General features: G+C 33.6%; 1 protein-coding gene across 8 annotated transcripts in view; it reads right to left on the bottom strand.

Moving 5' to 3' along the window:
* The window catches only part of LOC143257621 (uncharacterized), an 89,317-nt gene extending 76,939 nt beyond the window's left edge, over positions 1-12,378 (bottom strand). For all 8 annotated transcript variants that reach the window (XR_013031966.1, XR_013031965.1, XM_076516624.1 and 5 more), the window contains exon 1: positions 11,616-12,378. Coding sequence is in view for 6 of the 8 variants with exons in the window: in XM_076516624.1 (XP_076372739.1) it covers positions 11,616-12,191 (576 nt within the window). In the remaining 2 variants the exon portion in view is untranslated. The remainder of the gene's footprint in view (positions 1-11,615) is intronic.
* Positions 12,379-18,079: the final 5,701 nt, after the last annotated feature.

Below are 18,079 nucleotides of genomic sequence, written 5' to 3'. Positions count from 1 at the left end.
AAATGTTCCCAGACTCTGATATAGCGAAAAAATATGGCTGTGCTAGAACCAAAACTACAGTCATTGTACAAATGTTGGGTTGTGAAGATGACAAAATTATTTCAAGCATACTTATTAACAGTGTTTACAGTTTACCCACAGATGGATCCACAGACATGGATGACTCAAAACTGTATCCAGTGGTTGTACGATATCTGTACGGACTCTGTCTACAATCATTACGCTCAGTCATTTGAAATAGTTGGCATCTCTGCATACCTGTAAAGTTTAGCAGGTCAAAGACTGAGAAATGAAAGTATAGAGTAATTCACTAGGGTTCCTTCTTCCATTGTGGATCAACAGATCTGAATAGCAGCAAAAGGCTAGGACCTCTTCTTTTCCTCTCTACCAACAGACCATTATAAGAGCGACAGGCTAGGACTCCTTGTTCCCCAGTGTGCTAACAGACCAATTCAGCAGCAGCAGTCTAGGGTCCCTTGTTCTCCTGTGTAACAATAGTTCCATATAGCAGCAGTGGGCTAGGGCCCTTTGTTCCCCTGTGTACCATCAATCCACATAACAGCAGCGGGCTAGAGCCCCTTGTTCCAAGTGTGCTAACAGACCAATTCAGCAGCAGCAGGCTAGGGTCACTTGTTCCCCTGTGTACCAACAGTGCCATATAGCAGAAGCAGGCTAGAACTCCTTGTTCCCCAGCATACCAATAGCCCCATATAGCAACAGTGGGCTAGGGCCCCTTGTCACAAGTATATTAACAGACCAATACAGAAGCAGCAAACTTGTACTCTTTGATTTCCCCTACACGCTAACGGATCAGCAAAAGGACAGGCTACCCAATGTTACAGACCATCCTAAACTTTATGGCAGATTACGTCATAAACTAGTCACAAAACCGCTTCAAAAGCAAATCCAATACAACAATTTAAACAAATCATCGTTTTCGAGGATCGTATTTTGTTTACATGCATGATATATGCAGTCTGTTTGTGAAGTTAGTGAAATGTTTCGTTGTTTTTTTTTATCCAGTAACAATCAATTACCTTTCTCTAAAGGGTAATCTAATTTACCAGTTATATCAAAAAATCGTGTAATGCATATAAATTATTTGTGCTAAGTGCCTGGAGAATACAACATTTTACAACCGGAATATCCAAGAAATCTGCTGCCTGAAGTTTGGTGCTTCTTGAAACAAACACGAACTCCACTCCAGTCACCCTTAAAGCTGTGAAAAAATACAAACTCTTCACAAAAAATAAATAAATTACAACTAAAAGAACGCCACTGAGAATGCACGTATTTTGAATTCACAAGTTCTTGTGGCTAATATTCTAAGCATTTTACATTTTTTCCCCTGACTTTTTTTTTTTTATCAAACAAACATGACTTTTACATGCACACCATGCAAACACGTTTGTGTTTTATGAGTTAAAAAACAAAACAAAAACATACAACCATCAAGTTAGCCTTCAACATGTTAATCTAGTTTGTGACATAAAACAAAGTTAAGACCGCTACGAATAATTCTAAGTTTTAGGCTTATGTTCTTATACGTTTTTCTTTTCTTTTTTTTTGTATTAGAATTATTTCAAGATGACATCAAAAGATTAATCTATTATTAACATCAAGATTAATCATGATGTACAAACGAAACGAGTGAATAGGAAAAATTATCACAGAAGAAATTTTCGTCTTTTATGGGACTAAGTTTATCAATCAGAAAGTATTCCCTATAATTAGCCGTTAGTATTTCGTTCCGACAAATAAACGCTGTTTTAATACTTGTAAGAGATAAATAAAGCCTTTGAGTTAGTTGAGGATCGATGTTCTTCTCTGGTAAAGACTTTAACAGCCACAAACACTTTTATGCATAAATAGTTTAATTTTCATTTTCTTTTTTCTTTTTGTTCTGTTTCAGATGTTCGTGCAAAGCCGCACAAAACGTATTTGAGCTAACCGTTCCTAACTTTGAAATGAAACACGAGAGAGAATGTCTGCCGCTAACTCTTGGGCTATTTTAATCCAAAACTGAGACTTATTTGTCACTCCTCCAACGTACAAAGTACTGGGTGCGATTTTTTTGCGAACTGCTACTGTAATCGAATGGTGGGATTTGAACATCACTCCTAGCACTCATGAACTGTATATGCGGAGCTCGATTTTACAGAAATGAGACGCGAGCCATTTATGGGTTCTACTTTCCACAATACATTAGGCCATGTTCAACCCCAACCCCCCATATATACACACAGACAAAAAAAAGAGTTTAAAAACCCAAAGGAGGTCCATACCTCATCAGTAATTCTACATATTATATTACTCGAGATCAGCCCCCACCCCCAGTGGTGTAGCGGGATGTCTACACTATACCCGTGTTGTGCAGAACACAAATAGCCCATTATGCAGCTTTGTGCTCAGCTAACTACAAACAAACAAAAGATCATTAATTTATTGCTATATTAATCATTCTTTACAGAATTAAAAACACACATTAACTGGTTCACAATATTTCAGTTTCCAAATACAACATTCTTCCACAAAAGTTACAAAATGAAAATAAAATAAAATCAATAACCATTCTATATTTCTTAATTTATTTGATTATTTTTATGTTCAACTGTAACAATTATTTATATACACCTTTTCCTTTTTAATATGATTCTTCAATATATATATCTACTATAGAATAGTTTTTTCTACTTTTTTCCACATTGTACATTACAATATTTATTTAGAAAAAGCAAAATATTAGTTTATTAAACTCCCTCTGTAATTTAATATTGGCTGTTATACAAGGAGGCTTAGAATGTTTAAATAAACTATTTTTCATATTCCAGTCTTCCCGTTTTTATACTATGTGAATAAAAGGTTAAACTTTTTTACAGTTCCTTTAAACTTATTTTTTATTAAGACAACTATTAAAACAGTTCTGACTGGCATTAGATTTACATGTAGATTTAGATTTATATATAGTTTGTTGTTTTGTTTTTAATTTTCTGTGTTTCCCACAAGCCAAGAAATAAATGTTTTGAATCACAGTCAAAGTTGCAATATATAAAAGACAAAGTTTTTCCACTAGGATATGCTTATTTTCCAAACGGTGTGGCATATCCCTCTGGTATCTGTTGGAAGAGGCTTTTGGTGAGAGAAGCCAAAAATAACGACAGATGAAACAGAAAAGTCGGAGACGATGAAAACTAAGAAAACCATCACTTTCTTCTTAACGCTTCTATTTTTTTGTTCTCACATGAACTCATTTCTTACAAGGAGTTTTAGATTTAAAAACAGTTATAAAAACAGGTAAAGAAATTAATGATTTCACTGTTAACACTTGTGAAAATTATTTTAACATGAAAGAAAGCACATAGAAAATTTTAATAGAGAACGTTACTATTTAAAGTTTGGAAAACATTTCTTTAAAGAATAATTTACACTTTAATTAAAACATGAATAATTAACTTTTATTTTACTTGTTATTGAAAGTATTTAATGCAACAACTAAAATGTTGACCAAAATTGTATATATGAGAGATAGCAGTTTTTATTACTATTATTGTTTTATTTTCTTTAGCATTTCAACCAACTTTTCTTATGTTAAACTCACTTTCATTTACTCTTATCAAAATATTGGTTAAGTTTGAATTTCGAGCAAAGTTATGCGCTAGTCCTCCCTGATTTAGCAGTGAAAAACGAGAGAGAAGGCAGACAGCCATCACCACCCACCGCCAACTCTTGGGGTACTATTTTACCAACGAATAGTGGAATTACATGTGACATTATAAAGCCCTCATGGTTGAAAGGGCAAACATATTTGGTGGGACGGGGATTAAAACCCGCAGACCGCTAGTAAAGCGTCCTAACCACCCGGCCATACCAGAGCCCTTTTTAACTCTTTGAATCTTGTTTATCTGTCCGAAACTAAAGTATAAATTATTTGGGATAAACATATATTTAACTTATTATTAAAATTAAAGGTGGAAAAAAATGAAACAAATATTTATACGAAATATATCCATAGCAAGTGAAATTTAAATTGATAAATTACTATTAATAATGTATACAAATATATATTTACGCAAGACTAAAATTATATTTCTTATTTTAATTTGAATTTATTTACTCATGTATCAAAAAAGATCTACGATCAATAAAGAAATAATCACAAACTAGATATCTCATTGAAAAAATATGTATTTGTGTCTGTGTCTATACGACAACGACTAATCGTTTCACACAAACCTAAAATTTTTGTAATTTACTGGCACACACCACACAAAAAGTTATGTATAACAATCACTACATGCTCGCCCTTTCAGACGTGGAGGCGTTATAATGTGACGCTCAATCTCACTATTTGTTGGTAAAAGAGTAACCAAAGAGTTGGCGGTGTGTGGTGATGACCAGCTGCCTTCCCTCTAGTCTTACACTGCTAAATTAGGGACGGCTGGCGCAGATAGCCCTCGTATAGTTTCAAGGGAAATTCAAAACAAACAAACCATTACTTTGGTTCAGGGTACATGGTACAAACATAGATCGGCAAAATCAAATAATCCAGTATGTTTCTGAAGTTGTCAAATCAGAAATATTCTCACGGATCATACAAATAGAAGAGTAGCACGGATTTTATACGACAATTATGGCGAACATAACAACACTGTTTCCCAAGTGACTAGCTCAAATATCTTTCTTGTACCATGCACTATTCTACCAATCTTCTCTAAACCCTGAATCGGCCCATGATTCAATAAGTGTGTATACGTGTGTGCAAGTTTTGATAACACATTCTGGTGGTGTTTTGTTATTCGTAAATAAATGTAAATGCATAAACACACCGAAACATACACTTTCTGTAACACGTGGCAACTTAAGTCTAACACCTGCCTTCACGTATTTCTCCTCCAATTGATCTTACTTCCAACTAGAAGGGGTAAATATTTCTGTATTTTAATGATACTCCTCGCTTTTCAATCAATATGGTCTGAAAACTCACCATGAGTTTTAGAAAATATGTGGTTTGTGACGGTCTTGCTTTGGGAATATAATCGATACCAAACTGCTGATAGCAATTACGCAAAAATGACTGAAAGATAGGGATACACAGATAAACCGAGTACAAAGAGGATATAAAATACCATATCAGAAGACAAGTTAAAAAACATGGAAAACTAGAAATTATAGCTTTTAAAGTTTTTGTTTGCCTTTATTTCTTCTACAATTAAAAATATATTAGCGTAAAAATGCCACCTTTTACCCCACAGAAATAATCTTGCAATCCACTAATAATTCTCTTACTAATTTCCGAGTTTAAGAAAAACAATTTTCTGTTATGTGGGCACATGTAATCTTTCTCACCAACCCCCCCCCCCTTTTTTTTTATTCCCTTATTGCTCGAGATGGATACCAGACGAAATTCCCCAAATATGTCATCAATACTGTTACATCGTGAAAGCAAGGTTAAGTAACCAGGAATTACCAAGTTTAAACCTCGTACTGTATTCTATATATAACATTCAGGTACAGTCCTCAAAATTACCGATCCTATACAGCCTCCACTATACTAATATTCCCCCAACATGAGAAATCTCTGTTGCCATGACTACACGAATACTACTTTTAAGCAGCAGTCGAACATATACTGTAACCATGCTTGCCTATAGCCTCAAACAGCTTTAAAGTTTTTATCAGATTACAGCCATACGCTTGAGTTTAGAAGAAGCGTTATTAGCCGAAAATCGAAGGTTGAAGCTCATTAAACAAAAAAAACTAAATTCTTCGTTACAAATTCAAGAGTGATATGCAAATGATCGTATTTTAAATTATGAGTTTAAATGATAAAGATGTTAAAAAACATTATGCACACTAGAACTTCAAAATAGATAGACTTTTTTTTTAAAGAAAACGTTTATTTGAAGGCTCTGGTTATTACTATATCGCAAAACGCATTTTTGGAGGCGGGAGTGGATAACCAATTAATGAAGTCGTATAAAGACCCTATTAAATAAATTCAAATGAGCTTTATCAGCAACATATTAAGTATTTTGATAATTATATGTGATAACGTTTACAAAACTAAAGGATATATACACACACATATACATACATACAATGAACGAAACGGGGTATTGCCATAGCAAACGCATGCTGGCAAATTTTAGTAGATTTATGCTAATAACAGCGTACTCTATGTTCCTCAAGTAATATTAAGTTTTATTTTAAGCATAACATAATGCATACAGAAAATTAAACCTGTTTATTCGCCATACTTCTGATTTCAATGAAAACTTTGCGGAATAAAAACAAATCTTTCCAACTCCTAATTGTATTAGGAGGCCAAGAAACCTACATACGTGTGCACACGCAAAAACTACATACGTGTGTATCATTTTGTTTTTTTCAGGAAATCGAAGTCGTATGATAAATAATAAAAAATGTGTACAAAAAAACAAAAATTTATACCATTAAAAATATAGTACACGTATTATATTTTCATATTTTGTTTGTAGTTAAGCTCAAAACTACACAATAGACTATCTGTGCTGTGCTCACTATGGTTATCTTAACCCGTTTTTTCCGTTATACGTCAGCAGGCTTACCGTTGTGTCACCATGGGTTTAATAAAGCAACTGAAACAGATAATACAGCCTTCATTTGGGATAAAGAATGGGAGTGATGAATTTTCGTCAAACTGTAAAAGGAAGGTCCACCTTTCGAAAGTGTTCGGATTAGAGGTTTTTGTTTATTCCTAATTAAGCACAAGGGACAATCTGTGGTCTGCCCACTACGGGTATCGAAACCTGAGTTCTAGCGTTGTAAGTTCACAGATATTCCGCTGTGCCACTGAAGGACGGTGTTACAGAGTATCGTATTTTTAAGTTACATACATTTCTTAAGGCAACGCATTTTTCTAACATTGTGGAACAATTGTAATATACGAACATGCTGCTTAACAATAAGTTGTTTTTAGGTCAGCAAATTTTATGAGCATCAGAACTCATACTAACAAGCTGTGTGTGTCTGTGTGTGTGTGTGATGGGTACATCTCTTAAACAGTCACGTAGTACTAATTCTACAAACTTATGTACGTATTTTGTTCTTTTGTTTCAGAGACTTATCTGTTCGTATCCAAGCTCCTAACCAACTGAAAAGCTCTCATCTATACCAATTCGTGCTTTATCTACCTAATATTTTATTTCACAAGCGACAACACTAAGCTGAAATAGCTTATTCAGCAAGTTTCTTTTTTGTACATTTCTACTCGGTAAGAGCAATAAATAAATACCCGTTAAAATTCGGATTTTAGTTTTCCTTTCACTATCTTGAGTTGCTAAAATCACATACGTTTTAATAAATTATTTTCGTTAGAATGAAACACGAGAGCTTCGTTCGTTTGAAACAAAAATACCTAAAGTTTAGGTAGTCAATTTCATATGACTTTCTGTCAATTCTCTCGAAAGCTGAAACACATAAAATGTTTACAACCTTATCTAGGTTTTTCAATCGGTTTTGTAACATTAACTATGAAAACAGCCACCAACCAGGAGAAAGATAATAAAAAGTTACAAGAAAGTCTTTGGAACAGATAAACTTTACTAATTCATCCCAAAAGAAGGACGGTCTGTCAGCTAAACACACGCGAGTTTCTTTCACATTAGCACACTGAATCTCGTACATTTTCACGTTCGTACACATTCGCATGACTCTCCCCCAATGAAGTAGCTCAGCAGTAATGTGAACTTGTTATGTTTAAAAAAATACAGGGATGTGAAAGGTCGATGCTCGTAATGGGTACAACATAGCCAGTCAATTATGTAGTTTTGCGCTTGACAACAAACAACCAAATAAAATTGAAAGGAAGCCTTTCAAAAACCAGTGATCAAATGTATATCAAGACTTAGTACTGAAGCTGTATCTCTTTAAAATACGAAGAAAAACGGACTTTTGGTACCCGTATTTGGTTAAGTGTGATTATAAAACATCATTTTATTGTTTTCGAGGATCAAGTCATGTGGATTATGATTTCACTTTAAAAACTCGAATCTATCTAGAAAAAAAAACTGTATAATTTACTTGTCATTCATCGTAACTCCAAAATCCAGTCTTGAATGACTGAACTTGTATTTGACAAAGAACCGTCTTCGTACAGTCTTTTAAGACACATCAAAATATCCAAGCATTAAAAGTTGGGGAGAAGTTTAAATACTGGTGTCAAAGTTCAAGAAACCTATATCAACATAAAAAAGTAAAACAATCGAGTACTAAAAACAGAAGAGAAGTGAGGTTACTTTAAGAATTGTTTTCACGTATGTATGTAGCTTTGTTTTATTCTTATTAGAAGTCCTATAATGTAAGAACTTCGTTTCATCTGATATTCTGGGGTCATAAAGGCCATTTACTCTGAGTGACTTTTTTTTTTTTATTACATCGCTTGTGTTCGTGTGTGTATATATTATATATTCTCTTTTTGTTATTTTATGAATACAGGTAATATAAAACAAAAGTGTTTTCAATGTCAAAAATAAATAAATGTTTTTTTATTATTATTGACATCAATAAAAATAAAAAAACCTTAAGTATGCGAATAACATAAAATATGGAAATAAACCAATAAAAGAAAACACTGATAAAGTCAACCGCAATAATAAAGTGGTTATTTAGAGTGATCTTTATCAGGGGCTTATCTAAAGGGTATTCCTGGTTAGCTGGGGTGATCTCTCCCCCATTCTTTTATTTTTCTTCTTGGCAATTGCATTCAGTATCCTATAGTAATTCACGTCGCATTTATGTTTCTCCACGAACTCTTCTCAAAGTTCGGAACTATCTGGACTAGACTTAGTAAACGCACTCGTATTGTTGCAGGAGTTGTCATTGTCTATGTGGTGTAGCCCCCTGAAGGAGTTTGTTTTCGGACATGGATCCCCCCTGCAATAACTATAGAAGTAACTGCGAATAATGGAGAAACTTTATCGGTACATCGTCGTTTTTGTGAACCATGAGGGACCTTTGAACACTCCCTACAGCGAGTATTTTATGCTAAAATTCTCAAATATTGGTCTCGTGCTTAAATGATCATTTACAAAATTACATTAAAATACCACATTAAAAGTAGTATTAATCTGGAAAATTGGAGGTGATAATTTCCTTCCAGTTACTACTTGATCACGCATCATCAGCATCTGCACAGAACCCGGACATATTCCATCATATCTGGATCCCGCAGAATAATTCTAGAAACGTCTCTGTTTATCACCCCTAAGATGAAATTTATTTTACGCATTATGTAACAGGTATAGCAAGCATGAAAGCGCTTCTAAAGTAGCATAAATTCCCCTATTTTGTCGTATTTACACTAATATATCATTTATCCGCATTTTGCTCAAATAGGTTTCTTACTCATAGACACAGCGTTTAATCCCCTTAATTTGTATTTCTCCGATATTTTGATACGTCAAGAAGCTTATATGAAGATTTTTTGTGTTAAATCTGAACACACAAACTGTATATTTGGCATTATGGTAAATAAAAGGTCTGGCATTTTTAGTAGATTCCACTTATTTCAAATATAATGCTGCTTAAACTAACATTATTCAAGTAGAATCATAAACTACAGTATCTTAGGCCCAGCATGTCCAGGTGGTTAGGGCGCACGACTTGTAACCTGAAGGGGCATTATATGTGATGGTCAATCCCACTTTTCGTTAGTAAAAGAGCAGCCCAAGAGTTGGCGATGAGTGGTGATGACTAGTTGCCTTCCCTCTAGTCTTACACTGCTAAATTTAGGACTATTAGCGCAGATAACTCTGTTGTAGCTTCGCGCGAAATTCGAAAAACAAACAAACAGCATCTTAGAGTGATCAAAACGTTGAAATTACTCTTATCTTCGAAATAAGAAAACGTACTTTGTTATATGTAAGTTCACGACGTGCTTCTCGGAACAAAATGTAAACATCCGTCAATTTGTTTATAATGACTATATTAACCTGACATTTCTATAAACAAATCACATTTTATACATATTTAAGTGAGTTATTATTAACTAATTCTGATAACATTTGGTCACGAAAATTTACAGTCATCCTTTCAACCTACTTTGTTAAAACATTCACAAATCATTTTCAAACTCAGAATTGCGTGTGTGTATGTTTTATTTTCCTTATCAATCAACATTTGTGAAATTATGTGTGAGTATGCCCATTCATTTTCTGCACTGTTAATACAATTTCAGCGTCAAGAATTCACTCGATTCATATTAGGCCACGTGAGGTCCTTTGGTAATTACGTTATGTCTCAACTGAATGCCTAGTAATTAAATGCACCCCCGCGGGTAATGATGAAATTAACTTCCTTGAAACGATTAACAAAATTTGTATCAACATTAAGACTACTTCCGGATTTAAAAAAAAAACCTTTTTAAACGTACTACTGTTCGCAATAATAATTAAACTTGATCTACTGGTATTTATATTATTATGCATGTATAGTGTTCAAGTTTTTAAAAAGTTAAAGTTTGTTAAAAACAACAATTCAAAATTACTGAACCCTGGAATCATCAATGGTACCAAACCCAAACAAAGTTGAACACATTTTTAACAATTAATCCCACTAATTACTGTCGATATCCTCAGTTTACTTGCTTATGCAAGTTAATGTGTTCACTCTTATTTAGTCAGGTCTTTAGACTTTGCACTTACTGCTATAAAGCACACAAAGATTTTTCAAAAATATCCAATATGTGTACTCCAGCCTTACTGAACGTTAAGTCAGTAATCAAAGGTTAAGAATGAAACGGTGTTTCCAACACAGGACATAACAAACTGGATTATTCTATACTAAAAGTCCAAGACTTTATAAATATATCAGTTTTTAATTTAAACAAATATTTGAGTGAAAGAGAAGAAAAAAATCAACGAGGCCTTAAAATATGACTCGTAATAGGTATTCGTGTTACTGTTAGGTTACTACATATCCTACTCCTGGTAGTAATACTAAAATCCTATCACTACAAATAAAATTTTACGTATCTACAGTATAGGTTTAGCTAACATTTATAAGAACAATAAAATACAACGTTTTTTAAAATATATCCATAATAATACTTAATTAAGTTGGTATATTTTAAAATAGTAATAACACAGAATACATACACCATTTATAACACGAAATAATCTTTACTTTGAGCTTTGAATGTTAAGTAGGCAAACCATACTCTATACTCCCGAACAATTAACATTGTTTACCCTTATTTAAATTAATGGAAACAAACACCTAGTTCTGAAATTTGGCTAAAAATTCGCTTTGCTATAGAAATACTCTAATTTCTAATCGATATATTCTTGTTCTAAGTTCTCCGGAGCGTAAACTACCTCTTTTACTTCTGTCCACCCCCCTTTAGCAGGTGGTCTTTCAGTTTAATTGTTACTCTATTTTACAGCGTACACGTGTCAATGATATGTAATTTTGTAGTCTTAATATAAATTCAACAAGTTTGCATAACAATTTTTTTTCTACTCTTGAAGTTTAACGGTGATGAGGGGGGGAACCTAAACAACTATCTTGAACTAGGTACTGGAACTTTGGAGTTTATGGCTTGTCATACAGATATATTTTATTAAAAGTAAACTTACCATGTTTGAGTACGGTTGAGCACTAAGCCGAATCCCGTCTCTTATCAACTTGTCTCGTATCATCATTTTCAACTGCATTTTAGGAAGTTTAACAAATTCTGCTTTACCTTCTTCATATTCATCGGCAAATCTGCTGCATGATGGAACTTGTGCCGACATGAGCGCCATCCCGCCGCAGCAACCGTATCCGTAGCTACCGTTGCGCTTAGTCACATCGGTCGTGCCCTTGCTGGCCGCTATTCTGGCTTTATCAATCGTGTTTGGAGACGTCGTGGACAAATAAGGGGAAGACCCATCCGGGCAACTACCCGCCTCAACAGGATGACCAAAAACAGAATTTCTTTGTTCTTCTAGGGTAAAATAAACAGCTGCACCTCCCTGCTCCAAAAGCTTTCTCACAGCACGAAGAATTTGTTGTCGGTGTGTTCCATCTGTCACACCTATACCGTCCAGGTCAGCCTCGCCGATCTGTTTACAGATTTCTAGGTCGTCGTAGCCGTTATCCAGAAAGCTCTCTGCATATTGATTCAAATGAAAAGAACGCAGCCACTCTTCCACAATGTTCTCTTCAGCCATGTTGAACACTGCAATCCGAATTTTCCTGTTGCTTGTATATGAACAATTAAATAGCTCATAATAACCTTAGGTTAACCGCATGGTGACTATATTTACTCACCCCGAAACGACCGCGTCATAACACTTATTTCTCAGCACTAACTAGATGTTATAACTATCAAGCTTGCGAACTACAAAGACATGTACCTAATACGCATGCGTGAAACAAACGAACTGTATTCTATGTATACGTTGTTGAGTTGTGCACTTATTTAGAATGTCACGTTCAACGCTACGATCTACTCCGCAGTGTTTAGAAAAGCGATACACCAGGCAGTTAGCCAAAAGGGCTGTATATTTTAGTTCAACACTGATTTGATATAAATTAAATTAAATATAATTCTAATTTGAGTATTGTTAAAAGATTATATATATGTATATCATTCCTGCCTACAATAGTTTACTCTGAAACTCTCTATATAACAAAAGATAATTTATAAAATCGTAATTTGATCATATTATTATAAGAAAAATGATCTTACAAAATTAACGATATTGCAATAAATTATTAACAAACATTATAATAAGTGTATCGTTATACGTCTTAGCTCATTGTGAATAAAGTTTTCGACATTTTTATATAAATTTATGTTTTTTTTATATTTCAAATTTTTGCATGGCAGTAACACGATAAAGTGTAAAATTGAGATAATTGGATTTTTCAATAATTAAAATTACCAATAAATTTTAATTTTGTTACAATCATTAATCTTATATGACAACTTTAGAAAATTAAAAATGACACAGAAACATCATTAAGGAAAATAGTAGTCGTTCGGAGTTCCTATCTTCATAAGGTTAATTAAATCATGTATGGTATTTAACTTTCTTCTCTGTGTTTTACGATTTTTATCATTAATTAACATTCTTAGCTTAAACAAGAGCCTAAATTCCACAAGTACCTTATTTGAAAGGTTGTCATAAATCACCTCATGGTAGCTATAAAACGAACTAAACGTATTGCGTAATGCCTAAAAAATAATTCTTATCTTTTTAGCGCTATCTAGTAGCAAATGCTTTATGATTATCAAAGCAATAATATTTAATTTTTACCAATAAATTAAACTTTTTGTTCTAGTAACATCTCTTTAAACAAAATGAGTACCTGAAAAATTTGTCAATATGAATATATAAAATATTATGCCTCCAGAACAAACTAATTCACATTTTAAAATAGACACTGTGATGTAAATTCCAGAAACAGCATTTTAAAAAAATCAAAACAAGGTATAAGAATAAAATAGTATTTTCTTTTATGTATTCGAAAATACTTTCGTACCAGTTTTTGCTTTTAATTTGAGTAAGTCATTTGGTATCGACTTTGTTTTGCCAATTCAAAAATAATAACTATATTTATCCTAAAGTCTATAACTAAATATGTTATCCTTAATTTCTAATGCAAGTTTTAACAGTCTGTGACAGTTTCAAGATATACTGCTGCTAATGAGTTGTCTTTCATAGTAATTTGGCATTCACTATTTAATTGATGTTTTAATAAATATGTTTTTTGGTCACTAAAAATGTGAGGATTTGCGGTGGTTCGACAGGGATTATTAATACTTTTAAAAAAGCGTATCTGAAGCTAAGTTTCACACAAACGGAACGAAAGAAAGTGAGAATATATTATTAACAGCTTCCACAAGTGCTAATGTGCATAGATATGGAACAGATGTTTCGACTGTAAGTCTTTACCAAATTAATTCAAGAAATTTAATGTATGTTGAAATATAAGGATTTGTTAAAAAATAAGGAAGCTACGACCTCATCCAACGAATGAAATGATTCATTCAAAACTTTTGTACCCTAACATTTGTTATCATAACTAACAGGTTAGCATTCTTTTCTGTGAATTAATTCGTTAGTATTAGTTAGATAAATGCTTGCCGAAACTCTAAGCTCTCTGCTGCATTAAATAGTTAAGAGCATACTAATTCAGTGACATTTCATTTTCCTCAAAATATAATACCAGACTTTAGTATAAAATTAGCTAACATTAGTTATGATGGCTAAATGAAAACAACTAAGACACTTATGATATTTTTAGGTTATGAGTAGTTTTATTCCTAAATAAATACTTAGTCTGGAACATATTTGGGGCGGTACTTGTATGTTGAAAAAATCCTTCTGGTGGGTCAGCAATAAATTTTTGGACTTACGAAGCTAAAATCCAGTTTTCAATTTCCTCAAAAACAAACAAACAAACACGTTACAAGTCTATCGAAAGGTTATCAATTAATCAGACTGTCTGGCCAACAGATACCACTCACTAAATAACAAGGAAAAGTCAAAAGTAAATCGAAAGTAACACTGACCTAAACGTGATTTAACTAGCTCCAAAAATTCCGATTTGATTATAGTTAGTCGCTGATTATTCGACCATATGTAAATTATGTAAAAACTTCCAATGACGCATAATCACACAAACAAGGAGCAGTAAAAATAGTAGCTGGAGATATTAAAACTGTTTTTCAAATGTAAGCACTTCTTGAAAGATGATTAATATCTACGTAACTTAATCGCTTCACAGGTTCTCCCGGTTTTAACATATATACTGTTACGACTCAATACAGATTCAATAATTAGTGTTTTTCAAGTTTATTAATACTTAATGGCAAAGTTAATAAAGCACTCCAAACGTTTCAAAGATATTTTCAACACAAACAATGCGTTTTATTTGACAAATAAGTATAATATATTATTTTTCTCTATTTCTTTTTTGGGATTTGGGTATTGGGTATCATATGTACCCTGGAGTGTCAGGTGCTCTTTGACCTCTTCCTCCTTGTTTTATTTGTATAGTCATGCAGTGTTGGTTGGTGTTAGTTACTGCTTTAAGATCAGAGTGGGCTGAATTACTTCGACTCTTTTCAGGGCAATGTCCATGTACTGGTATACATATATAGATATTATTTTGCCCTATTAGTAGGAAGTATAGTTTGATTGTGGCCTCTTTTTTTTTTCCCTCCCTCTATATATTTTTTATTATTTTATTTTTATATTTTTCATTTATTTATTTTTGTGTTTAAAATATATGCTGATCGGGGAGAGGTATTTAGGACTATCTTCATCATGTATGAGGTACCTGTCTAGCTCGCATAATAATTTATTTTTTATCCAGTTTTTATCAAAATACGTTATTGTACTATGTAGGAGTCTATCTGGTATGGTTGGTATGTTTGAATATTTGTGTATGAATTTAGATGATGTGGTTTTAGGAACTCTATATGCTGTTGTGAGGAATGTGTTTTGTATTGTTTGTAGCTTGGTTTTAATTGTTTCGTCACTTACAGTTATCCATGCTGGAGCTGCATAGTCGATTACTGGTCTAATGTATGTTTTGTAAATTTTTAGTATGTTGTCTGTTGATGCTCCACTATTCTTGTCAGTTAGACTCCTAGCATAGTTGGTTCTTCGCCAGACTTACTTTTAATTTCATTTACATGTTTAATCCATTTTAATTTTGAGTCATATGTTAGACCTAGAAATTTTGCCGATATGGCAATCTGAAGTAGTCTTCCATTCATATATATTTCAGGCTGTAGTTTTTTCTATTTTGTCAGCTCTGTAATACCAAAGCATTATTCCATTATTAATGAGGTTTTGTGTGTTTTTGCTGTATTCATTTTTATTCTATATTTTTGACAGTATTTGCTTATTGTATTTAGTTGAGGTTGTATGTTTGTGGCCGCTATTGTTGGTGTTGTGGCACTTTTCCAGACTGCCACATCATTAGCGAACTGTGAGGAGAATCCGTGATTAAGATCCTTCAATGGCAAATTGCTTACATACATGATGAAGAGTATAGAGCTAACCACCCCTCCCAGAGGAACGCCAGCTTCTGGAGTAAAGTACTCAGAAAAGATTCCCTCTACATTTTTTTTTTTTCAAAAAATTAGATAACCAGCGAATAACTCCACGCGGTAGTCCCATTTCATTCATATGGAATCGTAGACCATTGTGTCATATGCATAACGTCAAGAAAGCAGGTGAGAATGCATTGTTTTTTATTAAAGCTATCTATTATCTCTTCAGTTAGTCTGACTAAGTGTTCAGTAGTTTGTCTAAATTTTCTGAATTCATTTTGTTCTTCTGGTAATTTTGATGTTATCTCCAAGAATGTGGAGAGTCTGTTACTGATTATTCTCTCAAGAATTTTGCCTACGCAGCTGGTCAGGCCGATTGGTCGGTAGCTATTAGGTTTATTTGCTGACTTTCCTTCCTTATGGAATATTAATATATTAACAAGCTTCCTAGAAATTGGTATGTATCCTGAGGATAGTGATAAGTTAAAAAGTGCTTTTAGGTGGTCAAACAATTTCGGAGTGCCCTTTTTTAGGAGGGTGGCTTGTATCTCATCTTCACCCAGATATTTATTTTTTGTGTTTTTTATTGCTTCATGAAGTTCATGTATGGATATTTCTTTCGTTAGGATCGTGTTTTCATAGACTGTTATGTGTCTTATATTTGTCTCAGATATACTTGTGGGGAAAATTGGTTCAAATTGTTCTTTGTTGTTCAGTATATAATTTGTGACTTTATTGCAAAAATGAGCATCCATATCTGAATCAGGGTGTGTATTAAATGTATTCTGTACTTTGTCTTTGAAAGCTTTGGCTTTTTCTTTATTTGTGTATGCTATCGTATTATTTTGTTCAAATGTAGGATATTTCTTTGCGGCTGTTTTCGTTGGTGAGTCGTCTAATGTGTGCCCAGAATTTTTACGTGTCATTTTTATCGTTTAATTTTAAGCAGAAATTATCCCGTTTATCTTGTTTTTGTAGTTTTATTTGTGCTCTAATGTAATTCCTTATATTGTATATTTGTGTTTTTGTTTCTCTATCTCTTGTTATCATGAATTGTCTTATTAATTTGTTTCTGGGAGTGTGGTATTGTTTTCATGTGATTTTTGTGTTTGTATTGAGGTGTTATTTTCTTATGTAATATTACTTTGTTCTTGCTGTTTTTGTGTTTTGTCTTCTTTTAACATTTGTGCATACGTTGTTTTAGATGTTTTGCTAACTTCTGTTGTTATGTTTGTTGTTTGTTGCGTACTTGTGTTAGGTTGTTTCTGTTCTGTCGTTGTTGTTCTAATCTGATATATGTACGTTGTTTTATTTGTTTGTGTTTGTCACATCCTTTGTAATTTGCTGTGTGGGTTTCCTCACAGTTACAGCATTTAGGTGTTTCTTGTTCCTTTTTGCATTGAGAAATATGGTGTTCCCCGCCACAGCCGTAGCACCTGGGTGTTGCTATCTTTGATACCAAAGCATCATTCCATTATTAATGAGGTTTTGTGTGTTGTAGCTGTCATCTATGTCAATTCGTATTAAATTTGTAGGTGTAGGTGTTGTTTTTTTTAATTATTCGTTGTATATTTGTGTGTGGTGTATTTTGTTCATTCAGTGCCTGTGTAATGGTGTCAGGGTTTACAGATTGACGCACCCCTCATACGATTATGGATTCAGGCTGCGGCTTACTACCTGAAAGGTGAATTTTGATTTTACCAGGTTTAAAAGCGTCTGCAGGCCATTCTTTCAACAGATGTTATTTTTGATTTTTTGGTTTTGAATTTCGCGCAAAGCTACACGAGGGCTGTCTGCGCTAGCCGTCCCTAATTTAGCAGTGTACGACTAGAGGGAAAGCAGCTAATCATCACCGCCCCCCGCCAACTCTTGGGCTACTCTTTTACCAACGAATAGTGGGATTGATCGTAACATTATAACGCCCCCACGGCTGAAAGGGCAAGCATGTTTGGTGCGACGGGGATTCGAACTCACGACCCTCAGATTACGAGTTGCATTCACTATGATTTGCTACTAAGTTTTAAAGTGGAGTGTGTCATTTTACTC

The sequence above is a fragment of the Tachypleus tridentatus genome, chromosome 7 (genome assembly GCF_004210375.1).
Source record: "Tachypleus tridentatus isolate NWPU-2018 chromosome 7, ASM421037v1, whole genome shotgun sequence".
NCBI lineage: Eukaryota > Metazoa > Arthropoda > Merostomata > Xiphosura > Limulidae > Tachypleus > Tachypleus tridentatus.
The sequence above is the reverse complement of the archived record's forward strand: the minus strand, read 5'-3'. Positions and strand labels throughout refer to the sequence as shown.